Here is a 23,948-nt window from a genome sequence, read left to right as displayed (position 1 = left end):
ATCACTGCATTCGAAGTGTTATCTTATTGAAACGATATAAGAATAAGATCTTTACACTCGACGCGTGAAGATTGTCAGTAGCGGATTGCGGTGACAATGCTCAAAATGCACCTTAAAAACCCTAGAGAAAGAGAAAATCTATTCCTATTTTATGACAGAAACTATATACCGCGCCATTAGAACATCAGATATTGCCCTCTGAAGTTCTTGAATGATGGTAATATCAGTGGTTGTGGGCCTCTTAGGACATCTAAGATCCATCTACTTTCCGTGGGGACTCCAAATTCGTTTATTAATTTGTGATCCGTCCACGATGATGTCGGCCATGTCATGAGGTGAAGTTTGTGGACTGATGAGGTCCATCTTGTTCCAACGAGACCCAATGGACAGGACTTGGGCACAGATCGAGTTTGAACTGGAGAATTAGGATGGGTTTGGTTTAGAGAGACCGAGGCCAATAAATTTTCATGGGCTCCTTTTGCAGCATTTGCAGCTTTCGATTGTGTTGAAGATATGTCCCGAATTTGAGCTTCAAAAGTAAAGTTATCTAGTTTTAAAGATTATTTATTTTCTTTTTTTCCTTTTTTTCTTCTTCTTCTTCTTCCTCCGGCATGTCACCAGATTGGTGACCGGCCAGAGGCGAGGGCCGGCGAGGTCGCCCTCGCCAATGGCCAAAAGGAGAAGAAAAAAACGAGAAAAATAAAGAAAAAAAGGAAAAAAAATAAATAACAAATAAAATTTTTAAAATTTTTTGAAACATAAATAAAAATTTCCACGTTAGTACTAGCATGCAAAAGTTGGCCATATAAACTAAATTGACATATGGGCAAAAGATTTAGGATCGAATTGGTATAATTACACTAGGTTTAGGACTTTTTTTAGTAATTTTCCCCCGCGAATCTCATTGGCATGCCACAAGTCGAAAAATCATGAATTCTATCCACATAAGGTAGTAGATCCCCATGGCATAGATTGACTAGAGATTCGCTTACAACATGACTCGAATTTATGATCTCAAAAAAGACAATGTGACTCTTTTACCATTGAGCCATCGAGCTCGATGCTAATCCACTTCATAATATGCATATACTTGAATTCAACATCACCATCAAAAGGCACTTCATTGCGATTGCTCGTGTTGATAGTTCCGACAAGGATTGGTGTCATGAGTTCTTCAATCGAGTTATCCTTCCCTTCATTGCAAACCAAAGAACATAAAGGGAGATAGATTAAATGCAATCGCTGGCTTCCTTTAACAACTCGAGAATTGAATCAAAGTTTCTAAGGTAGGACGTTCACCCTCCAGACAAATTTGTTACGAACGAAGACATCTCGAGGAGTAGCTCTGTCCCTTCTCGTAGACACTGACCCCATAACCTATCATGATTAAACTAACATCAATCAAGCCCAAAAGAGACTCATAACGAGACTTGAAGTCGTTAATTAAATGCAGATCCCGGGCTAATGGACATACATTTTGCTGCGACCGACAACAGGACACCTAGCCAACATTCTCGGGGGAGATTTGCTTAAAAGTTAGGCAGAAGTGTCTCCTTAGTTCTCCAAATGGCGTCCCCACATCTACGTGTAGGGAGCTCTTTAGGTGGTAGTTGCCGATAGATTAACCAGTCCAGATCGCCACTTGCCAAGTCCATATCAGATGGAAGAACATACTTATCTTTAGTTCTTTTGGGTTTTGATTATTCGTTTTTTTCTTTCCCACAATACTTTTTGAACAAGTTGAGGGACAAGGATTCTGGTGAATGAGGAGTCGCCGGTCTCTGTCGTGACAACTTCAACTACTGGCTGGTCATGAGTCACGACAGACTGGAAAGATTGGAATTCCTTATAATGAATTAAAGACCAGATCTTCTTTCCACCTAAGCCAGCAAATTTCCATTTTGTTAAAATGAAATTGAGCAAGAGGCTAAGTGGCACAAATAGAAATTCAGAAAATAACTCAGTCATTGGGTAAATGAGCCTGACAGTTTACCTCTACAGATTCAAACAACTTGGCAAAGAAACGTGGAATTGGATGAGATAAAGATGTCTTGACTCATCGGCACATTCAAAGTGGTTCATTTACAACCAAGATGATCATCAACTCACGCATACGCATACCATTTAAAAGCTTCAGAAGAATTCTGCCATTATTTGTACAATTGGATGGTCCAATGACAAATCTGAAGAGGAGCCAGGGATCCTTACTTGAACTGGTGTAAATCAGGCCAGAAGCTTTCCTCACAAACTTGGATGAAGCAGCGGACCGGAAAATGATTGACCTTAATCTTTGTAAAATCAATTAGCTAAAACAGAATGGAACCTGATGATTCAGGAAACCAGAATACACATTCTACCGTCAATAGCAATGACCTACATGCTTGCCAAAACTAACACAAATGGGTGAAGCCAAAATTCACTAATTTAAACTTCTAATGTAGAAATTTCACGAGTCATTGTTAGGAAAATGCCTACCCTTCTTAATGAAATCTTGCATATCATCAAACGAAAACCAACTATTGTTAGAAAATATGGCCATCTGATAGAACAAAGATCGAGCCAATGAAATCTAAACATAATCTTCTCACATCAAACACAAAGCAACTAGAGAACAGCAGGTTGTTTTCCGTCCCACCGGACTATCCGGAAGTTCTGAGTACTGGAAATTCAAGAGGAAACAGAAAGCAAATGATAAAAGACATTCACAACCAACTACATGGCTCATAAGTGTCAGAAGGATTCATGTATACTCTGAGAGAACAGGACTAAGAAGTGTCAGCAGAGACAAATTTTGTAAGAAATCCAAAAAACAACATGAACTGGGGAAGACTTTTCTTCCCACATAATGCGTCGCCAATGATGTTTGCGGAGTCACAACAAAAAATTCACAAAAAGCTATAACATTGCAGGGTAGAGTAAAAGAGAGAACTTTATTCTCTTATTCTACCCCCTCAAGAACAATTAAAGGCAAGAAAAGAGGACTCAAGAAATCAGATCTCCTCAGATCTCTTTCCGTCTATCCCCGTCCTATACAATTCAATCTCATTAGCTTCCTTCCTCAAATCATATTCCCCTCCAATCAACTAAAGCATCAATAAGAATTGATGAATTCCAATGCCATCATAGAATACAAAGGAAATAAAAGAGCTGCACTGTGTTCTCGATCACCTTATTAACTCTGTCAGCGATTCATGACCTTTGATCTCTTCTTCGCCTCATGGTAGAGCAACACGCCCATGATTGTGACGGCAAACCCTGTCATCCCCATCACTGTCACGGGGTTCCTAAATATCAAAACCGACACGACAGCCGCCACAGCCGCCTTGGCATTCCCAAGCACCTGCAATGTGAGCGCGCTGGTGTGCTTCGTCACCATGAAATTCGTCAAGTTCACCAAATATGCCACCGTTGCGTTTCCCACCAACAGGAACACAATGAATGGATCGCCCCGTGCCTTCTCGACTGTGACCGCCGCCACATTGCCCTCGATGTAGAGAGTAAAGGGCAACAGAATCATAGCGGCCATCGGTGCCATGTATAGTAGCAAGTTCATGGAGTGAAGCTTCTCAGCTTCAGAAGTCAGCAAAATCCCTTGAACCACTGACTTCAAAGCCCTCCCGGCAGTGGAACCAACACAGACCAAGAAGCCAAACATATGGAACAAGGGCTCACTATTGCTGGCCAGAACAATCCCAAAGACCACAGGCAAGAGAGCGAGATAAACCTCCCCGGTCTCTTTCTTGCAAGTAATCAAGAAAGCAAAGATCGCGGTGAAGAACGGCGTGGTCGCCCCAATGGCCTGATTGAACGAAACAGGAATGTACCTCAGTGAGGTATTTCCACAAACAACTGAGAAGCAAAAAATGGCACTCAGAGCAAAGATCTTGAAGAACTGCTTCCGCGAGAGAATGTGTTGGAGAGGGACAATTTCGAGGAAACTAATGGCGAAGTAGCTATAAACGGAGCAAGAAATCATGTGGAGCATCGTCAAGAAAATGGGGTACCGATAGCCGTAGAAGCTAAGGAGGTACTTGTTGAGGAGGAGGACGCCGATGTTGGACAGGTACCAGGAGCCGATGATCAGGGCCGTCAGGATGCTGGGGGAGAGGTGGGATCCCGCGGCGGCGTTGCGGGCCTCGCCGGGAGGGGTCGCCGGGATGTCGAGCACCTGGTCGGCGGCGGCGGCGGGGTCCAGCCTCGGGTTGCTCATCCGGCGGGTCGTCCATGTCTGGGCTTCGACCATGGCCGCTAGATGGGCGAAACCGTAAGTCACGGAGTAAAAATTCCTCCCCCAAGTCTCTCTCTTTCGGCGCAGAAAGAGAGAGAGAGAGAGAGACAGAGAGTTAATGGCCTTTTGGTCTTCTGAGATCTAGAGAGAGAGCGAGGGAGTGGGCCGAATAGCGATTTGAGATGTGATGGCGAAGGAATGAGGAGGAGGCGTGGGATTTGATCGGACGGCGGAGGTTCAGATTTGGGGAGGAGATGGAGCGTGGAGCGTTGGATTGGGAGAGTTGTCAATGGCTGAGAACAAGACATCATTAGATTCCTCGTGAAGCGGGCTTTATGGTGTCCATGGTCGAGTCAGAGTGTCGGTATTGGATACTCTTTCTTTCTCCCTTTTTTTTTTCCAATTTTTTTTCCCTTTACGCTTTGTGCTTTTGCTAAGTTTTTGCCCTCCAATTTTTTGTTGTTGTTGTTGCTGTTATTGACATTTTAATTAAAATCTAACTGTTATAAAAACTTAAATTTCAAGCGAATGCATGATTTGATATTTAAATATTCTAACGCCTCTTCTCATATGTAAGCCGAATTTTATATAACTAGATAATCAAATGAGGGGTTAGAAAGATTTAGACTCAAATATTTTATTTTGACGTCATATGACTTTCATTTGTGTCGTTCAATTTACCCCCAATCGAAAATGACGCACACCCACTTAATGCGTCAATATGTGTTAACGACTATGACAGCATTGAACTTACTTCAACGAATTGTGTATGTTTATAGTTAGGTAGTGATGGGCGCGGAAAAGTTAAAACGTGATTTTTTTTTTGCCAGTAAATATTGAATAAGTCGACTTGATTAGCTCAAAACCAAGTGAAATGGGCTGACAATACCCATTACAAAGCCGGCAAGGATCATAAGGAAAAAGGACACCGAGCTCCGACATTTTTCCATTTGGCCATGAAAGCGGGATGTAGCAAATTCATTCGACAGTCATTCAAATACATTTCCTAAAATAAGTATGAGATGTGAAATTAGCCTCATTAAATCGTTAATTTATAAGGGGCTTCCTTACATATTAATGTTCTCTAAAGATCTTAGAGGGTCCATTTGGAGAGCTGTGTTGAGTGTGCCATCGATTTGACTCCATCGAGTATTTCCCGCTACCAATTTTTTCAAATGCCGTCCAATCACGCTCATCATGGAAGAATTTCAGCCTCTCTAGGTTGCCTCGTGAGTTTCTAGCAGTTCCGTGGAATTGGCCCATCTGACGTGACAATGGGCCCGTGGGCTTCTCGGTTCTCATCCATTGTCCACCGCCCCAATCTCCGCCGACTCCGGAAGATGGCGGTCCGACAACCTGCCTCGGGTGGCAAACGGGTGGGGCGGGTGAGGCTAGGAGCTCGAGCGGTCTCCGTAATGCCTTGCTTAAGGAGAAACAAGTACATACGTCCTCGCACGGTCCCGATTTAAGCAAATCTCGTACAATTGGATTTAGTCGTTTTGGATGTTTATATCTTGACGACTGGATTTAGTTATAACCAGCTTCAAATAGGTGATGATTGTGTCTATCAGGAGCACAGGACACCTGTCGTTATGGCAATGATCTCTGTTAGTAAAATACTCGTATCTACGTGCATAATTAACGTAGAAATGCCATTCTTAATGAAATTCCGTCTCCCTCCCATATGTTTCTAATTTTACGAAAATATACTCGTCCTTTTACGAGCGAATCAACATATATTTATATGTCGAAAGCACGCATTTCACATTATACCCGAATAAAAGTACTCCAATTTTGAAATTATTTTGTATTTTTCGTTAGTCAATTAATAACGTAACATTTCGTTTTGTTTTTGGTCGGATATGATGTTACATTTCAAGAATCATTGATATGCACAAAATTTAGAACTACAGCAAAACTATGTTAGGGTTATATTATAATAACGTCAAACCTTTTTCGAGGACTTTTCAAAATAAGTGCCAATTTCTAAAAAAGACAAAGAAGAAGAAGAAGAAGAATTGATTAACAATAGAAGTTGAAATTGAAATATTTTGAGGACCAAATTGATCAAAATAAAATCAAAATTTATCTGTCTCTCTTCGAGGCGAGAGATAAATTAGATCCATTCGATGTGAAAGCTATTCCATTTGGACAATCCAATTAAAACTTGATTTTTCACCAGGAAGATCCGATATAACTACATCAGATCATCGATTACTATAATTATAAGAAGGATGAAATCATAATTTCAAACGATAAGTTATTACCGAGAATCACAGAGTCATGAATGGTTCATCGGCTCATGACCCGGTGCATAACTCACACCGACACTGGCACCGCTTTCAAAGGTTGAGCCTTGGCTAAGGTGATGCCAAACTTTTCCTCCATGTTCATATCTTCCGGCATAACCCCATCCGCAAGCCTCCAATCGAAGCAATTAAGGAGCGAGCCCAACATCATGTGCAACATCCTCAAGGCCAAAGGCAAGCCTATACATATGCGCCTGCCTCCACCGAACGGCGTTAGCTCAAAGTTATGCCCCTTCACATCCATTTCGGACCCTAGAAATCTCTCCGGCGAGAACACATCCGGATCCTCCCATAAGGTCGGGTCTCGCCCTATGGCCCACACGTTGACAAAGACCTGCGCGCCCTCGGGGACCGTGTAGCCGCCCACCTCCAAATCCGCCCCGCATTTTCGGGGGAGAAGGAGCGGCACCGCCGGGTGCATTCGGAAAGTCTCTTTGACGGTGGCTTGTAAGTACGGTAAGCGGGCGACGTCAGATTCGTTGACGAGGTTGCCTTTGCCGATGACTCGATGGAGCTCGGCCTGGGCTTTCGATAGCTTCTCGGGACTGTGGAGTAGCTCGGCCATCGCCCATTCCACTGAGCTGGACGTGGTATCGGCTCCGGCGACGAACACATCCTGCATTTCGTGAAATGAACGGCGGTTCAAATTATCTGAATCTCAAGCATGCATTCTGATTACATATTGAGCCAAGCAAACAGTCAACAATGACAAACAACATGTGCACACCTACCAGTAACAAGGGCTTGAGTTGGGACATGTCCATGTCCTCCTCCTTATCTTCACATATGTCAAGAAGTGTATCCAGCACATCGTTCATCCTCGGCGAACCCAGCGTTTCCCTCCGCCGCAGCCGTCCCTCAATCAATCGATCGAACAAATCGAACATCGTCCTGAAGTACCTTGTCATTCGACGCCTCGTGCCTTGCGGGTCGATCTTCCTAAGCACCGGGAAGAAATCCACCACGTTGGGCTTCCCAGCCTCGACCAAGATTTGCCAGACTGTCTCCTTGAACTCTTTCGCCGAACCCGAAGAACGGTCCACCAAATCCAAAGAGAACATGGTGTCAGCCAAAAAGTTTATGGACGTCATGAAAGCCGCTTCGCCGATTTCCACCTCATCGCCGGCGCGGGCGCTTCTCTCTACATGGGCTAGGAGGTCTTGAACTTTCTTGCGGCGCAAGTGTTGAGTGGAGTCGAGCTTCATGTTGGAGAAAAGGTGTAGATTGAATATCCTCCTCAGGTTCCGCCATAGAGGCGAGACGGGGACCCAGGGCAAGCTGTGCTGGCCTTGATTGAAGGCATTGACGGCGTCGGGAATCGTGCGGTTGGCGAACAAAATGTCATGAGTCTGGAGGATTTCTTTGGATAATGCGGGCGACGAGATGACTACGGTGGTTATGGCTCCTAGCTGGAGCTTAATGATGGGACCGTAAGTGCGGGCGATCTTGGCGAGAGACTGGTGAGGGAGGTTTCCCAGCTCGAGGAGGTTACCGATCACCGGGAGAGGCGGCGGGCCGGGCGGGAGATTGGAGGGACTTGGTTTGGTCTTCCTGGTGATGAAACGAAGAGCTTGGACTAGACCCCAAGCGAGGTAAGCACACAGTATCAACACCAAAAGATCCATCCCCCCCTCTCTCTCTCTCTCTCTCACTCTCACACTCGAGGAAGTTCGTGGCCTTTTTATTCTATAAGCATATTATGAAATGCATTGCTTGAATAATAGCATATTATGTTATAGAAAATTAGCAATGTAATTACTAATAATTACTCTTATATTACACATGAAATGTAATTTAGAGATGTATGGTATCACCGATTCAATTTCGCGAGTTTCCGAAGTCCGTTAAACAGATCATACCAAACAGTCAAAACATACTTCATCCATAGCTAATGCCGAATCCCACGCCACGTGATTAGGTTTGGTATAATGTATCTTCTCCAGACCACCCACCATATGTTTTTAAGCCAAAGAGACTATGGCTTAGCGTGACGTAGTAGTTGGACAACTGCACTTCCCACACGTGAAGGAAAAAATTCTTTGAGAAACTTCTTTTGGACCATTACTCACTACCTACACCATCGTTGGCACAGCTCTCAGGGGTTGATCCTTTTGGGTAGTTGATTAAAAGGTCTACATTGATCGATTGTCAAAAGGTTTATAACTAAATTGCTAAATCGTCAAAATATTTAAGACTAAATTGACATAATTGAAGTGTTTAAGACTAAATTGACGAATCTACAAAAGATTTATGACTAAATTGATGTAATTAAAAGGTTTATGACTAATTTGACTGTCGTATAATAAGTTTAGGACTTTCTGGACAATTTTTCCTCGATCTTGCTCACATTGTGAATAATTGCAACGTTCCAAATCTTATCCAACCCAATACTACTTAATGAATAACCCTTCTATTACGGTAACTAGAAAAATGCCCATACCGCCGCCTGAGTCCAACATTGCATTAGTTCTATTATTTTAAATGCTATCTTTGTGAACTTTTGCCCAAATCAAATTATCACCTAGAGTAAGTGATTTCGCATCTTATCTTGTAGGTTCAAAAAATCATAATATAAGTACGTACAATATTTTGAGCATGTAAAATAATATGAATCAACAAAAATGAGGCAATATGAATTCAAAATGTAAATTTCTCTCTCTTGATGGCGGGGCTCCATGTCTCTATCTACCTGATTCTTTATCCCATCATAAAGGGTTCTGGAGCTTTTAAGAATGGGTGGCGCTATTTCCATCTCCATTTTAGCTAAGACGCTCTTTTCTTTGAGCTAACTCACCGAAATACCCTTATGTCTCTCTCTCTCTCTTCAATTTATTGGTTCTTTTTTATTTATTTATCATCCTAATCCACAAAAATGTCTTTATTTCTATTATCTTTCATTAATTTCACAATACAAATGTTCAATTACACCCAAATATTAGTTTATCATACATTATTATCATTTTGACTAGAGAATATTGTCAATTTTAATTAATGGTCTTATATTTTCATTCACAAGAAATCTCTATTTATGATAGCTTATGAAACACAATTAAGTGCTTTTCTTCTTAATAGTATGAGTGAAACTATATTTCAAAGCCGAAAATCAAAATTAAATTCAATTATTTAGCCGATCTTGATTAAAAAATGGAAAAAAAAATTGGTCAAAATATGAAAGGTTAGTTTGTTAAAAGCATGATCAAATGTCAAATATATTTATAGTTAAACCATATCTAAATAATAACAAAGGATAAACGCATAAAGGAAAAATCATGAAACTTCTTATTGTTCAAATCTTGCTTTAAAGAAAGTAACTAATATTGGTTATAAATTCAATCTCATAGTAAGTGGTTCAAAACTTTAAAATATGCTTAAAGCCTTCCCAAACAAAATCTTATGTGAGTTTGAAAGTGCAAAATGTGTAAATAAATTTTCAACCCCATCTTGCAATTCATATTAAAATGAGAATTAGTGATGTTTAACTTTAGAAACCCACACATTTATTCCAAAAAATCATCCACAAGGTCAAAATCTATTAGATAATTAGATTGAATTATAATTTTTCAACTTTGAAATAAAGTTTCCCTCAAACTATTTCATAAATAATAGGCACTTAATCGTGTATTCATAAGCTGTTATAACTAGAAATTTATAACATTTTATATAACTTTTGTAATTAAAAATGTGAGAATATAAATTAAAAATGACAACCTTTTTTTTAGGCAAAGTGATAACATGATGCATGAAAAGATGATATTTAATTGGGTTTAATTTGACATTTACAATTGTGAAATTGATAATTTAAGAGAGAAAATAGAAGTAAAGATAATTATGTTGGTTAGGATGATAAAAAAAAAAGGGAAAAAGCCACCAAAAACCCCGAACTATGCTCGCTGTGACACATTTACCCAAAACTTTTCTTTGTGACACAAAAAATCCTAAACTTGTATGCATGTGACATATTTATCCCAAACTTGTGCTCGTGTGACATATTTACCCCAAACTTTTTATTGTGACACTAAAAACTCCAAACTTATAGGCATGTGACACATTTATCCCAAAATTTGAGGTAAATGTGTCATATTGATATAAATTTAAGATTTTTGATGTCACAAAAAAATATTTTGAGGTAAATATGTCACACGAGTATAAGTTTAGGGTTTTCGATGTCGCAAGAAAAAGTATAGGGTAAATGTGTCACATGAGTAAAATTTTGGGGTTTTTGGTATAAAAAAAAAAAATTTGAGGTAAATGTGTCACTGTTGACATTATTGCGACCTAAAAATTCAGAAAATTTCCAGGCTAATGGATTATTAGGTTAATTATTTGACTAACCTAACTCGGACTCTCCTAAGTCCATACCAAATCGCAACTTGAGGTTTAATTAATTAACATGCAATGTATTTTAATTTTGGAGCCGCCACTAATCGTTTATGGTAAGTCGATTAGAAACCTAAATAAAATAGCGGGAGAACTATTTTATTCCTACGAACCGTAGATTAAGAGTTCGAGGACTTGATTACACCGTATTACTCTAACGTCCTTTCGGTACCATTTTATTTCATGAAAAATCATTTGAGAAGGCAATATTAATTGATTTAAACCTAAGTCACAAACAAAGGTTCTCATGCGGGGTGCACAATCAATTAATGAACATCCGGAAGTCAATATAATCAAGAGAGCATGCGCCACAAATTTTTTTTTATATTTTTGATTTTTATATGAATGCATGAAAGACTATATATGATGCAATGTCGTGATGCAAATGCAAGACTAAACAAGATGACATGCAAATTAAATTAAATTAATATACAAGTAAGACTACGGTTTAATTAAATTAACTACATGACATATTAATTAAAACCTAGACATGCAATTCTAATAGGCAATATAAGCTAAAATGCAACCTAATATGACATGGCAAGAAATAATGACATGGCAAAGATGATGTGGCATGGATGACATGGCATGAATGACATGGCAAGGATGACATGGCATGGATGACATGACAATGATGAATGATTTTTTTTTTTTATATTTTCGGATGAATTAATTTCCTAAAATAGAACTATGTCAAAACAATTTTTATCTTGTATGTTTTAGAGTTTACATTGACCTAAACCCTAATATATTGAAGTTATATTATTTTAAACATAAGATTCTATTTAAACATGCAATTTATATCCTAAGATGCAATCTAATCTAATTATTTACAAAAAGGATTAGATATGCAATTATCTACATGCTACTATTTTGGAGATATGCAATTTTTGAATATAGAAGATGAATGAATGCAATCTTTTTTAGAATTTTTGAGATTTCATCATACGACGGATATATTCTAAAAAATATGACAATCAAACAATTCAAATCAAATGAGGAAAATGAATATGCCAATCAATATCAATCAAGAAAGTGGATATATCAATCAAGTTTTGAAATATTTCGCGAATATTTGAGTCAATCTTTAATTTGTAATCTTACGATTAACGATTAAACCCAAATCCTTGTCTAATCGAGTATTCCATCAATAATCCTAAAGATGGACGTTCTCGATCGTGTGACAAGTTGCGGATTAGGAAAGAAATTTTTCCTAATCAACCTGTATTTTGAAAAAATATCCACTTCGATGCAATATTCAAGATATGCAAATAAATCACAAAATAAGCAAGTGAATATATCAAAGTTCAAGATAGGAAATTTACCTTGTCTTGCAAATTTATGCTTTCCTAATTTGGACCAGACCAAATTTTGCACTCCAAGCTTCCACTTCTTGGATCGGTTTAGTGAGGACACGTTCGGGCAAGAGAACCCAACGTTGATGTTAAATGGCCCGTGATCGACAGAGGACAGCCGCAATGCAGGGGCAGTTCAACTAGGCAAATAAGAATTTTCGGACCCCAATTTGCAGCAAAACAGCCTTTGAAAAGTGAATGAAACAGCTAAAAAAAAAAAACGTTAGTAGTCGCACGGACAGGAAGCGCCGAATCAGCGACATTGTGGTCTTCGGTTCGGCTTGGATTCGTCCTCCGCTGTCGCAAGGGATGAGAACGTCGGTGGTAAAGGACTCGCTCGAAGACACAACTATACGGTCGAAAGTCGCTAGTTGTCGGTGAAAACGTGGCCAAAAGAAGTGAGGAAGCAGCAGCTACGAGGAAAAACCAAACAAAAGGACTTGCTCGTTCTATTTTGCACGTGGATTGATCTTCTTTTGTTCCCCCACTCACCTTGGCCTTTTGTGTTACTTGAGACTTCGGATGAAGGAGAGGAATTGACTGGTGCAAATTTGCAAATGAATCTTCTTGAAAACCTCTTGAGCCGTCCCCCTCACTTTTCTTTAAAGCTCTCTCTCTTGCCCCAAAAGCTCCTCACGTACGCTCTTTTTTTATTTGTCTATTTTCTGAGCCTCTGGAGCCCCCCTTTCAACATGAACACGAGTCTTATTTAATGCTAGGTTTAGAGCTCTCAGCGAATATTTCATTTCCTATCTTGAGATAAAGGATATTCTCAAAGAAATCTCAAGATTTGATAATAAAATGCTGAATTATCCTCCAAGTTTTATTTTGCTAATTGGCATTATAAAAATTTTGGCTATAATAATGGGCTCAGCCGAATTTTGTGTGAACTCGGGTTCATCGCTCGTCCGATTAAGTCAATCTCGCACCGCCGATGCAGATAAATGCTAATGCAAATGCGTGAAAATAACATTGAAAAACATTAAATATGTTATGCATAAAAATTATTTTTGGCGAGAACTAAATTTAATTCTCGTTTTTATGAAATATGACTGATTTAAAAAAAAAAAACAAAAATTTAGGTGTCAACAGACATAGTTCAGGGCTTTTGGTGGTTTTTTCTAAAAAAAAAAAATTGATAAATTGAAGAGGGAGAAGTGTATTTCGATCTGTTGATTGAAAAAAGGAGTAGCTTAGTCAAAATGGGGATGGAAATAGTGCCCGCTCAAAGGCAAAGCTTCACCGTAGGCGACGACACTCTTCTCGAGCCGTTTCTTGTGTGTGTCACTTTGCTTAAATTTTCTTTCGTTTCTCTGAGACCAATATATTTTCACAAATCATAATTTTACTAGATTGGCCTAACCAATTGGTGCAGTTGACTTTCTGTTATTCCATATCTCTCCTCTTCTTACATATATTTGGCTACCCAAATGGAGTACCTCCTTACTCTGCTTTCTTATAAACCAATCTTGAAAATTAAAATATGATCAACCAACATAATTTACGATAAATCTTCATGAAAAAGCTAGACTTTACCTTCCCCGTCCTCTTCGGGTTATTATAAATGTTGCAAGGTAATGTTAGGCAGTCGAATGCCCAGCTAGAATTAGCAATACGTGTTTTGGCACGTTTCTGCTCACCTTTTCGATGTCAAAGGGGACCCATTAGGGATGGGAGGACCGATCCGGTATTGGACCCAACCTGCTTACATATGTTTATTTTCGAACCTCATTCCAAATCTTATACATTTCGATGAATAATATCTCAAATTCGTTGTGGTCACTTGAGTTACGGTGATAGTCGCCGAGTCTCGGCGAACTTTTGTTATCTCTGCATTCGCTAGTTATTTCTACATGATTTTCTATCGAAAGAATCATCTAAATGCCTAGTGACTAACACTTGAATTATGCAACCGCAATCATGAAAAACGAGACAATAGAGCCACCCACTTTCTAAGTCTAGCATTTGTGGATGAATGTAGCTGACAGTGCAACTGATTGCTATTTTCCAGAATCTGGAATTACCTACGTGATCCTACGTTCTTCAAAGGAGAGAAAAATAATAATGATTTAGCGAAATGTCTACTAGGTTCGAGTTTCGAATAATCTGCAAGACAAATTCCAATGCTCCCAGACCCGTCTTAAGCCATACTAGAGCTTGGGACGGGGCGCATACCCTATCAAATTTGACCTACCGCCACTTATATATTTTGAGAAAAGTACCAAAAAAGTTATATACCTATTGCATTAGAATCAATTCAGTCTTAAACCTTTCAATTGGACCAATTTAATCATAAATTTTTTTGCATTGGTAATAATTTAGTCCATATGGTGAATCTTGTCTTGAAATCGCTGACGTAGACGCCCGTGATGCCACGTAGGATTGCCGGCGCTAACGTGGACATTATTTAACAATATTTTTTAAAAAATTTATTTTTAAATTATTTTTTGAAACATAGGGTTTGGCCGGTGAGGGTCGCCGGCAACCGTTGCCGGCCCCTAGGCAAGGGCCGGCTAAACCCTAAGTTTTAGAAAAAAATGGAAAAAACTAATTAAAAAAATATTTTTTTGGAAAAATATTGCCCGCCGTCCTATGTGGCATTGCCGGCATCCATTATCAACAATTTTCGGTCAAAATTAGTTGGATGAACTGAATTGGTATCAATGCAAAAAAGTTTAGGACTAAATTAGTTTAATTGAAAGGTTTAGGACTAAATTGATATCAATACAACAGGTCTAGGATTTTTTTGATATTTTTCCCTATACTTTAGACACCTCGGTATTTCGGTGAAATGAAGCAACTGATTCAATGAATCTATGCATGCACTAAAACAAATGTATATGTTAGGTACATAGGCAGTGTAATCCCATCTCAATAATTAGAAACGTGGGACCCGAGACGTGTCGAAAGAAAGTTACACCAGCTATGTATTCAACATCGACCCTAAAATTAAATCGTATAACATTAATAAATGCTATGCGATTCCCGTATGAGTCCCATCTAATGTGTTATCCGGTTGTTTTCAAAGATCAGAATTTCCAGCTTGGATGGATAAAAACTGAACCATTGAAGTTCCTCTGGGAAAAAAACGAACAAGAAGTGGAAACCATGGATGTGTCGGGCCTTTTAGCCGGTCCAGCCCATTTATGTTGTTGGAGAGGGGTTGCCAATTGCCATATCTAGGGATATATAGCAGCATCAAGAACGTGAGAAATGAGAAGCCCAAAAAAAAAAAAAAAAAAACGTGAAAACGGCGGTGGCGCACAGTTTTTCTGGGAAAACACCAATCTGTCTAGCAGCGATCAACTCAATAATCGGAAGTCCATCCGTGGTCGGATTGGGCTGCAATTTTGTCAGCAGCTTCAAGACTTATTGGTCTTGATTCTAAACGGTTGGATTGTTTTTTTTTAATGTGTCTACTACAGCTTTTGGTGAGTGGTTTCAGATTATGTTTTTGGGATGTTTTTCATCCGTTTCTCTTGTTAAAGGTAATGTTGATGCTTGATTTTCATTTATAGTTTTGAGATTTCATTGTTGTTGAAATCAGTGAGGTTTTGTACCTAAACTATTAATAGTGAAGATTTGGGTGGACTCCGTGAACAATCTCGTGGTTTTTATCCTTCACATTGGAGGAGTTTTCCACGTAAAAAAATTCTTGCGTCATTTTTCTTCTGGTTCGTATATTTCAATTGGTTGTGCTCGATTCGTTTTCTCATAGGTTCAGTCAAAGAGGGAAATTTATCGGTTGTTTTTCCCAACAAAGTGGTATCAGAGCGTTGTTTTTTGACCGAACCATGGAACCGAATATGAGCAGGATGATTAGTTTGAATGGAAAGAATTATCATGTATGGAGAGGAAAAATGGAAGATCTACTATATGTGAAGCACTGGCATTTATAGGCATTTGTTTATGCTAAACCTGATAATATGACCAATGCCGATTGGAATCTTGAGCACAAAATTGTGTGTAGGTTTATTCGATAATTTGTCGATGATAATGTTTTGAATCACATCAGCAAAGAATCACATGCTAGAACTTTGTGGACTAAGCTAGAGTCATTATATGCATAGAAGATTGGTAACAACAAAATAAGTTTGATTAAACAATTTATGGAGTTGCATTAAAAAGATGGCCAATCTATATCAGACCATTTGAATGAGTTTCAAGGAGTGATAGATTAAATTTTTGCCATGAATATTAAATTTGATGATGAAGTGCGGGGACTTTGGCTGCTGTGTACCTTACCGGAATCTTGGGAGACATTTCGTATATCGTTGATTAATACCACACCTGATGGTATTGTAACCATGAATTTTGCAAAAAGTAGCGTTCTAAATGAAGAGATGAGAAGAAAAACACATGGTTCTTCCTCTCATTCTGAAGCTTTAGTTGTTGAAAACATGGGTAGAAGTTAGAGTAGAGGTCCAAAAGGTAGAAACAAGAGCCGAAGCAAGTCAAGATCGGGGAAAAAGACTGTTGAGTGTCATCATTGCGATAAGATGGGTCATATTAGAAAAAAATATTTTCAGCTGAAAAATGAGAAGAAAAATGGCAATGACAACAATGAGAAAAAAAATAATGGTAATGATGATCGGGTGGCCACCGCTCTTGAGGAACTTGTTATTATTTGCTATGATGACAATGTTAATTTTGCCTGTGATGATTCGAACTAGGTTATTGATAGTAGAGCTTCCCTTCATATTACATCTAGGAAGGAGTTCTTTACATCCTACAGGTCGGGAAATTTTGGCACCTTAAGGATGGGCAATGACGGTTTAGCTACAATTGTGGGTATAAGAGATGTGTGTTTGGAGACTAATAGTGGAGCAAAACTAATTCTGAAAGATGTTAGACATGTTCCGGATATTTGTTTGAATCTGATTTCGACTAGTAAGCTCGATGATGCAGGATTTTACAGTACTTTTAATAATAGATGGTGGAAACTCACAAGAGGCTCATTAGTTGTGGCTAGAGGCATGAAACAATCCTCTTTGTATTTGTTTCAGGCCAAGATTTCCAAGGACACGTGTAATGTTGTGGAAGATGAGAATGCAACTGCGTTATGGCACAAGAGACTTAGTCACATAAGTGAGAAATGTATTGGTTTGTTAGCTAAAAAGGGTTTACTCTCTAAAATAAAGAGTGCAAGACTTGAGAAGTGTGCACATTGTTTAGCAGGAAGACAACAAATAGTTTCATTCAAGAGTCATCCGCCTTCGAGAAAATCAAAGTTGCTAGAACTAGTGCATTAAGATGTTTGTAGTCCAATAAAACCACTATCACTTGGTGGTGCAACCTATTTTGTAACCTTCATTGATGACTATTAGAGAAAATTATGGTTTATTTTTTGAAGAGAAAAGATCAAGTGTTAGGTGCATTCAAGCGGTTTCAAGTTTCGGTTGAAAGACAGACCGGAAAAAAGTTGAAATGCATTCGTTCGGATAACAGTGGTGAGTACATCGGACCTTCCGATGAATATTGTAGGCAACAGGGGATTCGACATCAGAAGACACCTCCTAAAACACATCGGTTAAACAACATAGCAGAAAGAATGAACATAACATTGGTTGAGAGAGTTAGATGTTTGATTTTAGATGTAAAATTGCCAAAATCTTTTTGGGGTGAGGCTTTGAGCACGTTGATACATAGAGATTTGAGCGAGTCTTTTTCGATGAAAGACTTGGGACCGGCTAAGCAAACTCTTGGTACGAGGATCACTCATGACAGATAGGCGGAGAGGCTATGGTTATCTCAAGAGAAGTACATAGAGAAAGTACGACTCTTGCTACACACTTTAAGCTTAGTCATAAACAATGTTCAACGTGTGAGAAAGATCTTAAAAACATGGAAAAAGTTCTGTATGCTTCTGCAGTGGGTAGTTTAATGAATGCAATGGTCCGTGCAAGGCCAGATATAGCTCACGCAGTTAGAGTGGTTAGCCGTTTTATGTCAAATCCAAGTAGAGAGCATTGGAATGCATTGAAGTGGATCTTAAGATATCTCCGAGGCATTTCTAGTTTGAAACTTTACTTTGGGAGTGAGAAGTCAATTCTTGTAGGTTATATTGATTCGAGACATGGCGGGGATATTGACACAAGGAAATCTACTTTAGGTTATTTGATTACTTTTTTAGAGGGAGCTGTAGCTTGGTAGCCAAGGTTGCAAAAATGTATTGCCTTGTCGACGACAGAAGCAGAATTCATCGCAGCAACCGAAGCATGCAAGGAATTGCTTTGGATGAAAGAGTTCACACAGGAACTTGGTTTCACTCAAGAAAGGGTATGTTTTAGTTTGTGATAATCAAAGTGCTATACATCTTGCAAAGAATTTCACTTTTCATGCCAGGTCAAAGTATATTGATGTGAGATATCATTGGATATGAGAAACTTTGGAATCCAAATGATTGGAATTTGAGAAAGTACACATAGAAGATAATGCTTCAGATATGATGACAAAGGCTCTCACTAGAGAGAAGTATGATTTTTGTCGTCGCTAGGCCGGCATGGATTTTTGTTGAGTTCTTCTATTTCGAAATCTCCCTCAATGGGCTGAAGGGGGAGATTTGTTGGGCCTTTTAGCCGGTCTAGCCCATTTATTTTGTTGGAGAGGGTTTGCCATACCTAGGGATATATAGCAGCATCAAGATTGTGAGAAACGAGAAGCCAAAAAAAAAGAAAAAAAAAAGTGAAAATGGCAGTAGCGCACAATTTTTCTGGGAAAACGCCAATCTGTCTAGTAGTGATCAACTTGACGATTGGAAGTCCATCTGTGGTCCGATTGGGCTGAAATTTTGTCAACGGCTTCAAGACTTATTGGTCTTGATTCTGAACGGTTGGATCGTGTTTTGAAGGTGTCTACTATAGCTTTTGGTGGGTGGTTTCAGATTGCATTTTTGGGGTGTTTTTCATCCGTTTCTCTTGTTAAAGATGATGTTGATGCTTGATCTTCACTTATAGTTTTGATATTTCATTGTTGTTGAAATCAGTGAGGTTTTGTATCTAAACTATTAATAGTGAAGATTCGAGTGGACTCCGTGAACAATCTCGTGGTTTTTATCCTTCACATTGGAGGAGTTTTCCACGTAAAAAAATTCTTGCGTTATTTTTCTTCTGGTTCGTATATTTCCATTGGTTGTGCTCAATTCGTTTTCTCATAGGTTCAATTAAAGAGGGAAATTTATCCATTGTTTTTCCCAGCATGATGCTCCTCTCTTTAATTTTTCTCCATTTGATGTGCTCTGTTTCCTTTTTCTCTTTCCCTTCTCGTTAGATAACTGGTCCACAGATAGGGTTTGCAATAATATTAAGGCTCTATCTTTGTTTTCTGAGAATGGGATATTGTAGGAAATAAATAAAGGAAAATTCCATTTGAGCATAAATATTAGGAAAAATTTCAAATAAGGGCCCGAAGTGCGTGCCCTGATTTTTACAAATAAGGGTCTAAAGTGTACCTTATTTCAAATAAAAATATGAAGTGGATATTGTTTCAAAAAAAGACCTGAAGTGACCATATCGGTCTTAAAAAAGGGTCTCTCACTAGTCTTTTATTGGCATTTTCGTCATTTATCCTTTTTTATCCTTTTTTTTTCCTCTTCTATCTTTTAAAAATTAATAAAAAACAAAAAAAAATTTTTAAAAAAAAGAACAACAGGTGGGAGAGCAGCCTCCCGCATATGGAAGCCGCTCCACGGGCCGACCCTCACCCGGATCCGGGAGAGGGTTACGGCCTTCTCTTAGCTCCGGCGAGGGCCTATCGGCCCTCCCTCGGACTCGGGTGAGGGCCGGCCGCCATCACCTGGCTTCGGCGAGGGCTTGCCGACCCCCGCCGAGGCATTGGTGACCTCGACGACCACCAATGCCGCCCCACCAGCGGTGGGCGGCTTCCATAGGCGGGAGGGCCTCCGGTTTGTATTCCTTTATCTGTTTTACTTTTTTTCTAAATTTTTTTTATTTATTATTTAAGTTAACTAAAAAATATGATAAAATTATTTTTTGATGAAAAAACCCTTAATCGACCAAAAATTTTGGCTGGCCAGCTAAGCCCTTATTTGAAGCAACAATGATCACTTCAAGCCCTTATTTGAAATAATGCTCACTTCAAGCCCTTATTTGAAAATTTTCCAAAATATTTAATGGGGAGGCTGAATATTTTTATACAGGCAGCGTAAGAGAGCTGGGAACCATTTTTGGACCATCTTTATTTTTGTAATTTTTTGTATAACCGATAGGGTTCTAATCGAATTGATTCGAACACTCTAATGCTTGGGAAAATTATCAGAACAGTTCTAAACCTATTGTAATTATGCCAATTTAGTCATAAAATTTTTGCATTTATACTAATTTAGTCCATTTGCTCTGCCAGCGTGAAGTGGTAAATTTTTAATAATATTCTAATTATTTTATATTTTCAATTTTTTAATTAATTTTTTTTCTCTGTTTTTGGTCTTCCTTCTTTACGGCCAGCGAGGGTCGCTGGAGCTCGCTGGTTATTGGGTGAGAGTCTTGTGCGAGTATTTGCCGGAGAGATGAAGAATCGTAGCAGAAAATGGATGAGATCGACAACTAGAGGAAGCGCGACACTAGCACGAGCTCAATCGGACGTTGCATCACTTCCCGCATCTCCGTCTTCCTCACTCAGTTCATGCTTTCTCTAATTACTCACTTCCTCTACACCTCTTCACCCTTTCAACTCGCCCTCTCAAGTTTCTCTCTCTGCATAGTTCGCATTTTGCGACCCATTGCGAGGCGTGGTCGCAGTCGTGGCCTTGCGCGCCTCGCCCAAACCTGGATGACGCCGAGCAAGGGTGTTGGCCAGCTCGCCGGCCACAAAAAGGAAGGCCAAAACAAAAAACAAAAATAAAAAATCAATTAAAAAATTCTAAAAATATTAAATAATTAAAATATTACTAAAAATTTGCCATGTTAGCGTTGACAATGCCACATTAGCTTCGGTTGGTCAAATAGACTAAATTGGCATTAATGCAAAAGATTGAGGACTGAATAGGCAAAAAAAAAAAAAAAAGATTTAGGACTGAATTGACACGATTGCAATAAGTTTAGGACTATTTTGGTAATTATTTCCTAATGCTCTCTACTCACAATATAATCAAGGGCACAGGTTTTAGAGGTTGAGATTTTGGCATCACACTCGGATCCGTACACCGACCTTTGCCAAGCGGAATCAGCTCCAATCTTCGTCCCTTCACATCCATTTCCAACCCTAAAAGCCTCTCCGGCATGATTCACATTGAGTGAAGTAAAGACCCTTTAACAACTGAACCCATAGGTAATTCCTATTGAGAAAAATCCCTAATTGATTTTGAAGTTGACAAAACAATCCATAATCTCTAATAACTGAGTTAATGCATTGGAATACTTATTTTGTAAATTGTCCTTTTGCATATTCAATTGTTAAGAAATAGTTACATAAGATTTGATTTGTAGACAAGGCTCGATCATTGTCGTAAAGCTCAAGTTCTAAGAGAGTATTTCGGATGCAATGATCAGATTATTATAAAATGCTTTCTTGATAATATATATGAGATTTTGCATTATCACAATGACTACCACATCAACTTGAACTCGTTCTTGAAGATTATCTAATCACGAAGATTATTATATCTATCAAGGACGTGGTTTAAGGAAAACAAAGATGGCTTACCAAATGGAGTACTCCATCTTTGGAAATCCCGATCACGATTGTATGAGCGATCCGATCTAACGAGAGATTCTAATTTTGGTAATCTCGACAACTATGAAATACTTTGTATACAGTCTTGTGCAAATGGGAAGTTTGGAGAGTGACCCTCTGGAGACCTTGAACGGCTAGTTTAAAGGTGGAGGAGTATAAAAGGAGATCTCAAGGCTGAAGAGAAAAAAATAGTCTAGAATCTATAATTTCAAAGTTCAAGAAAAGCTTCAACGCCCTTTGGATATTCACGATGCAACACCGTAATACTTAGAGGTTCATATCAAGTGAGCGAGTGCTAGACAGAGAGTTTAGTGACTTAAGAATCATCGAGTTGTAGCCTATGAGTTATTTACTCGTGGAGTCTAGCCAATTGGCTATCGGCATGAAGAATTGGACGTACACTTGAACAAAGCCAACTCACTATAAACTCTATGTGCAAATTCTTTATTTCTTAAACTCTTTGCTTTTATACTTGATAATTGAATTGTGCACAGACAAACTCAGAAGGCATCTCAGAATCGACTCTTGATCGGACTTTGATTCAAACACTGAGCTTGTTTCTATTAATTCCACAATATTTTCTAAACAAGTTTTCGAAAAATCTATTCATCCCCCTCTAGGTGATAATGCTAATCCCAATAATTTCGGCTGTAACGATAATGATATAGCAAAATTAAAAATTTCACGATATTCCTGAATCCTAATACACCATATGCTTTTGACTCAGCCAGCTTGACCCAACTCTTCCAATGAACCATTCTGTCCTTTTTCTGTTGTCCCATCGGAACCTAGCGATTTCAGCATCAAGCTGTTCTCACCATTTCTCGGGAAACTTAAAACAAGCCAAGGGTTTGACCGAAAAAAACAGAAAAAGAGAACAGGCCAAGGGGGGACAACATAAGCAACAGATTTGCAATAGAGTCTCGACCTGAAGATAATCAAAATCATAGATCTATACCCTTGCATTTTCTTTAGGACTCTGCTTTTGAATACCTTTTGGTTAGAAATTGCTGATATGAACTCGACAATTAGACTTGCGTGAGTTCACTATTTGTCCCGAGGCCCTTCAATAAATTTCCAAAACATGTTCTACACTCCGTTTATTTTATGAAAAATGTCGCATTTATGAAAAATGCTTTCCACCAAGTCATGTTTTGGGAAAATGACCACATTTTCCAATGTTTTGCTAAAATCTAAAAATGAACTAGAAAAGATTTTCCATCGTATAGTATGAAAAATTCGATTTGATTTTCCTCCTTGAACTCATTTTAATAATTTTTTATTTTTATTATTTCCTTTTCTTTTAAAAATGGAATTTTTAATTATGTTATTTTTAACTTTTTTCTATTCTGTTTCTCCTTTTATTTTTCTTCTTCGTTTTCCTTCTTCTTGGGCCGGTCACTAGCCCAGGCAAGGTGGAGCCTCGGGCCTCGTCGATCCGGTGAGGCCTCAAGTGTCACTGTTCTCTAGAGAGGCTCGGCGTTGCTCGCCGGCCTTGGGCGAGCTCGACCTCGCCGGATCTAGTGAGGTGGAGCCTCGCTCGTGGCCGGCAGAAGAAGAAATAAAGAAAAAAAGGGAAAAAATAAAATAAAATAATTTGAAATTAAGTACAAAACAAATGTGAAAGAGTGAAGGAGGAAAGATGAGGGAATTTTTTTTCTTTTTCTTAAAAGGAGAAAAATATTTCCCTCATTTTTGAATGTGTTTTTTTCATGGATGAAAAATATTTTCCTTGACTTGTTTGTTTTCGTGAACTAAATGATGGAAAATTTGAATAATATTTTTTTAAAAAATTATTTTCAGTGAAACAAACCAAACTTAAAATCCTAGTAAACGAGCAAGTGTTGGGCGATCCACTTTAAGCCTTGCCCCTAGTACAGCTACTGTCTACATTGTCACTAGAGTGTGTGTGAGAGAACATGTATTCTACGGAAAATGCTGGCAGCCATTTTAAATTAGTTTCTCTTTTCTGCGTGGCTTTTTTTATTC

General features: G+C 38.8%; 2 protein-coding genes across 3 annotated transcripts; both read right to left on the bottom strand.

Annotated features, from left to right (window-relative positions):
- Positions 1-2,694: 2,694 nt before the first annotated feature.
- Positions 2,695-4,392, bottom strand: LOC115737014 (probable sugar phosphate/phosphate translocator At1g12500). Of its 2 annotated transcripts, none has more exons than XM_030668957.2 (2): positions 3,160-4,392; positions 2,695-3,123 (listed from the first exon to the last, which is right to left on the bottom strand). In XM_030668957.2, exon 1 carries the CDS (start codon positions 4,241-4,243, stop codon positions 3,182-3,184), a length of 1,062 nt encoding a protein of 353 aa, XP_030524817.1. In that variant the 5' UTR covers positions 4,244-4,392; the 3' UTR covers positions 2,695-3,123; positions 3,160-3,181. The 2 variants fall into 2 exon arrangements, with proteins under 2 accessions (XP_030524817.1, XP_030524819.1); XM_030668959.2 differs by having other exon boundaries at positions 2,695-3,129; positions 3,166-4,392.
- Positions 4,393-6,418: 2,026 nt separating this feature from the next.
- LOC115737118 (geraniol 8-hydroxylase-like) lies at positions 6,419-8,213 on the bottom strand. The gene is made up of 2 exons (XM_030669100.2): positions 7,269-8,213; positions 6,419-7,153 (listed from the first exon to the last, which is right to left on the bottom strand). The coding sequence occupies exons 1-2, from the start codon at positions 8,160-8,162 to the stop codon at positions 6,548-6,550; spliced, it is 1,500 nt and encodes a 499-aa protein (XP_030524960.1). The 5' UTR covers positions 8,163-8,213; the 3' UTR covers positions 6,419-6,547.
- Between the last annotated feature and the right edge of the window lie 15,735 nt (positions 8,214-23,948).

Source organism: Rhodamnia argentea, chromosome 9 (genome assembly GCF_020921035.1).
Source record: "Rhodamnia argentea isolate NSW1041297 chromosome 9, ASM2092103v1, whole genome shotgun sequence".
Lineage (NCBI taxonomy): Eukaryota > Viridiplantae > Streptophyta > Magnoliopsida > Myrtales > Myrtaceae > Rhodamnia > Rhodamnia argentea.
Note: the sequence above shows the minus strand (reverse complement) of the source record. Positions and strands in the feature narration are given on the sequence as shown.

What these genes read in the sequence shown, in the direction of transcription:
- LOC115737014 (XM_030668957.2), bottom strand. Translation starts at nt 4,243, where the DNA reads ATGGTCGAAGCCCAGACATGGACGACCCGCCGGATGAGCAACCCGAGG.
- LOC115737118 (XM_030669100.2), bottom strand. Translation starts at nt 8,162, where the DNA reads ATGGATCTTTTGGTGTTGATACTGTGTGCTTACCTCGCTTGGGGTCTA. An exon ending in AACTCAAGCCCTTGTTACTG is followed by an intron (nt 7,154 to 7,268) that starts GTAGGTGTGCAC and finishes CACGAAATGCAG; the next exon opens with GATGTGTTCGTCGCCGGAGC.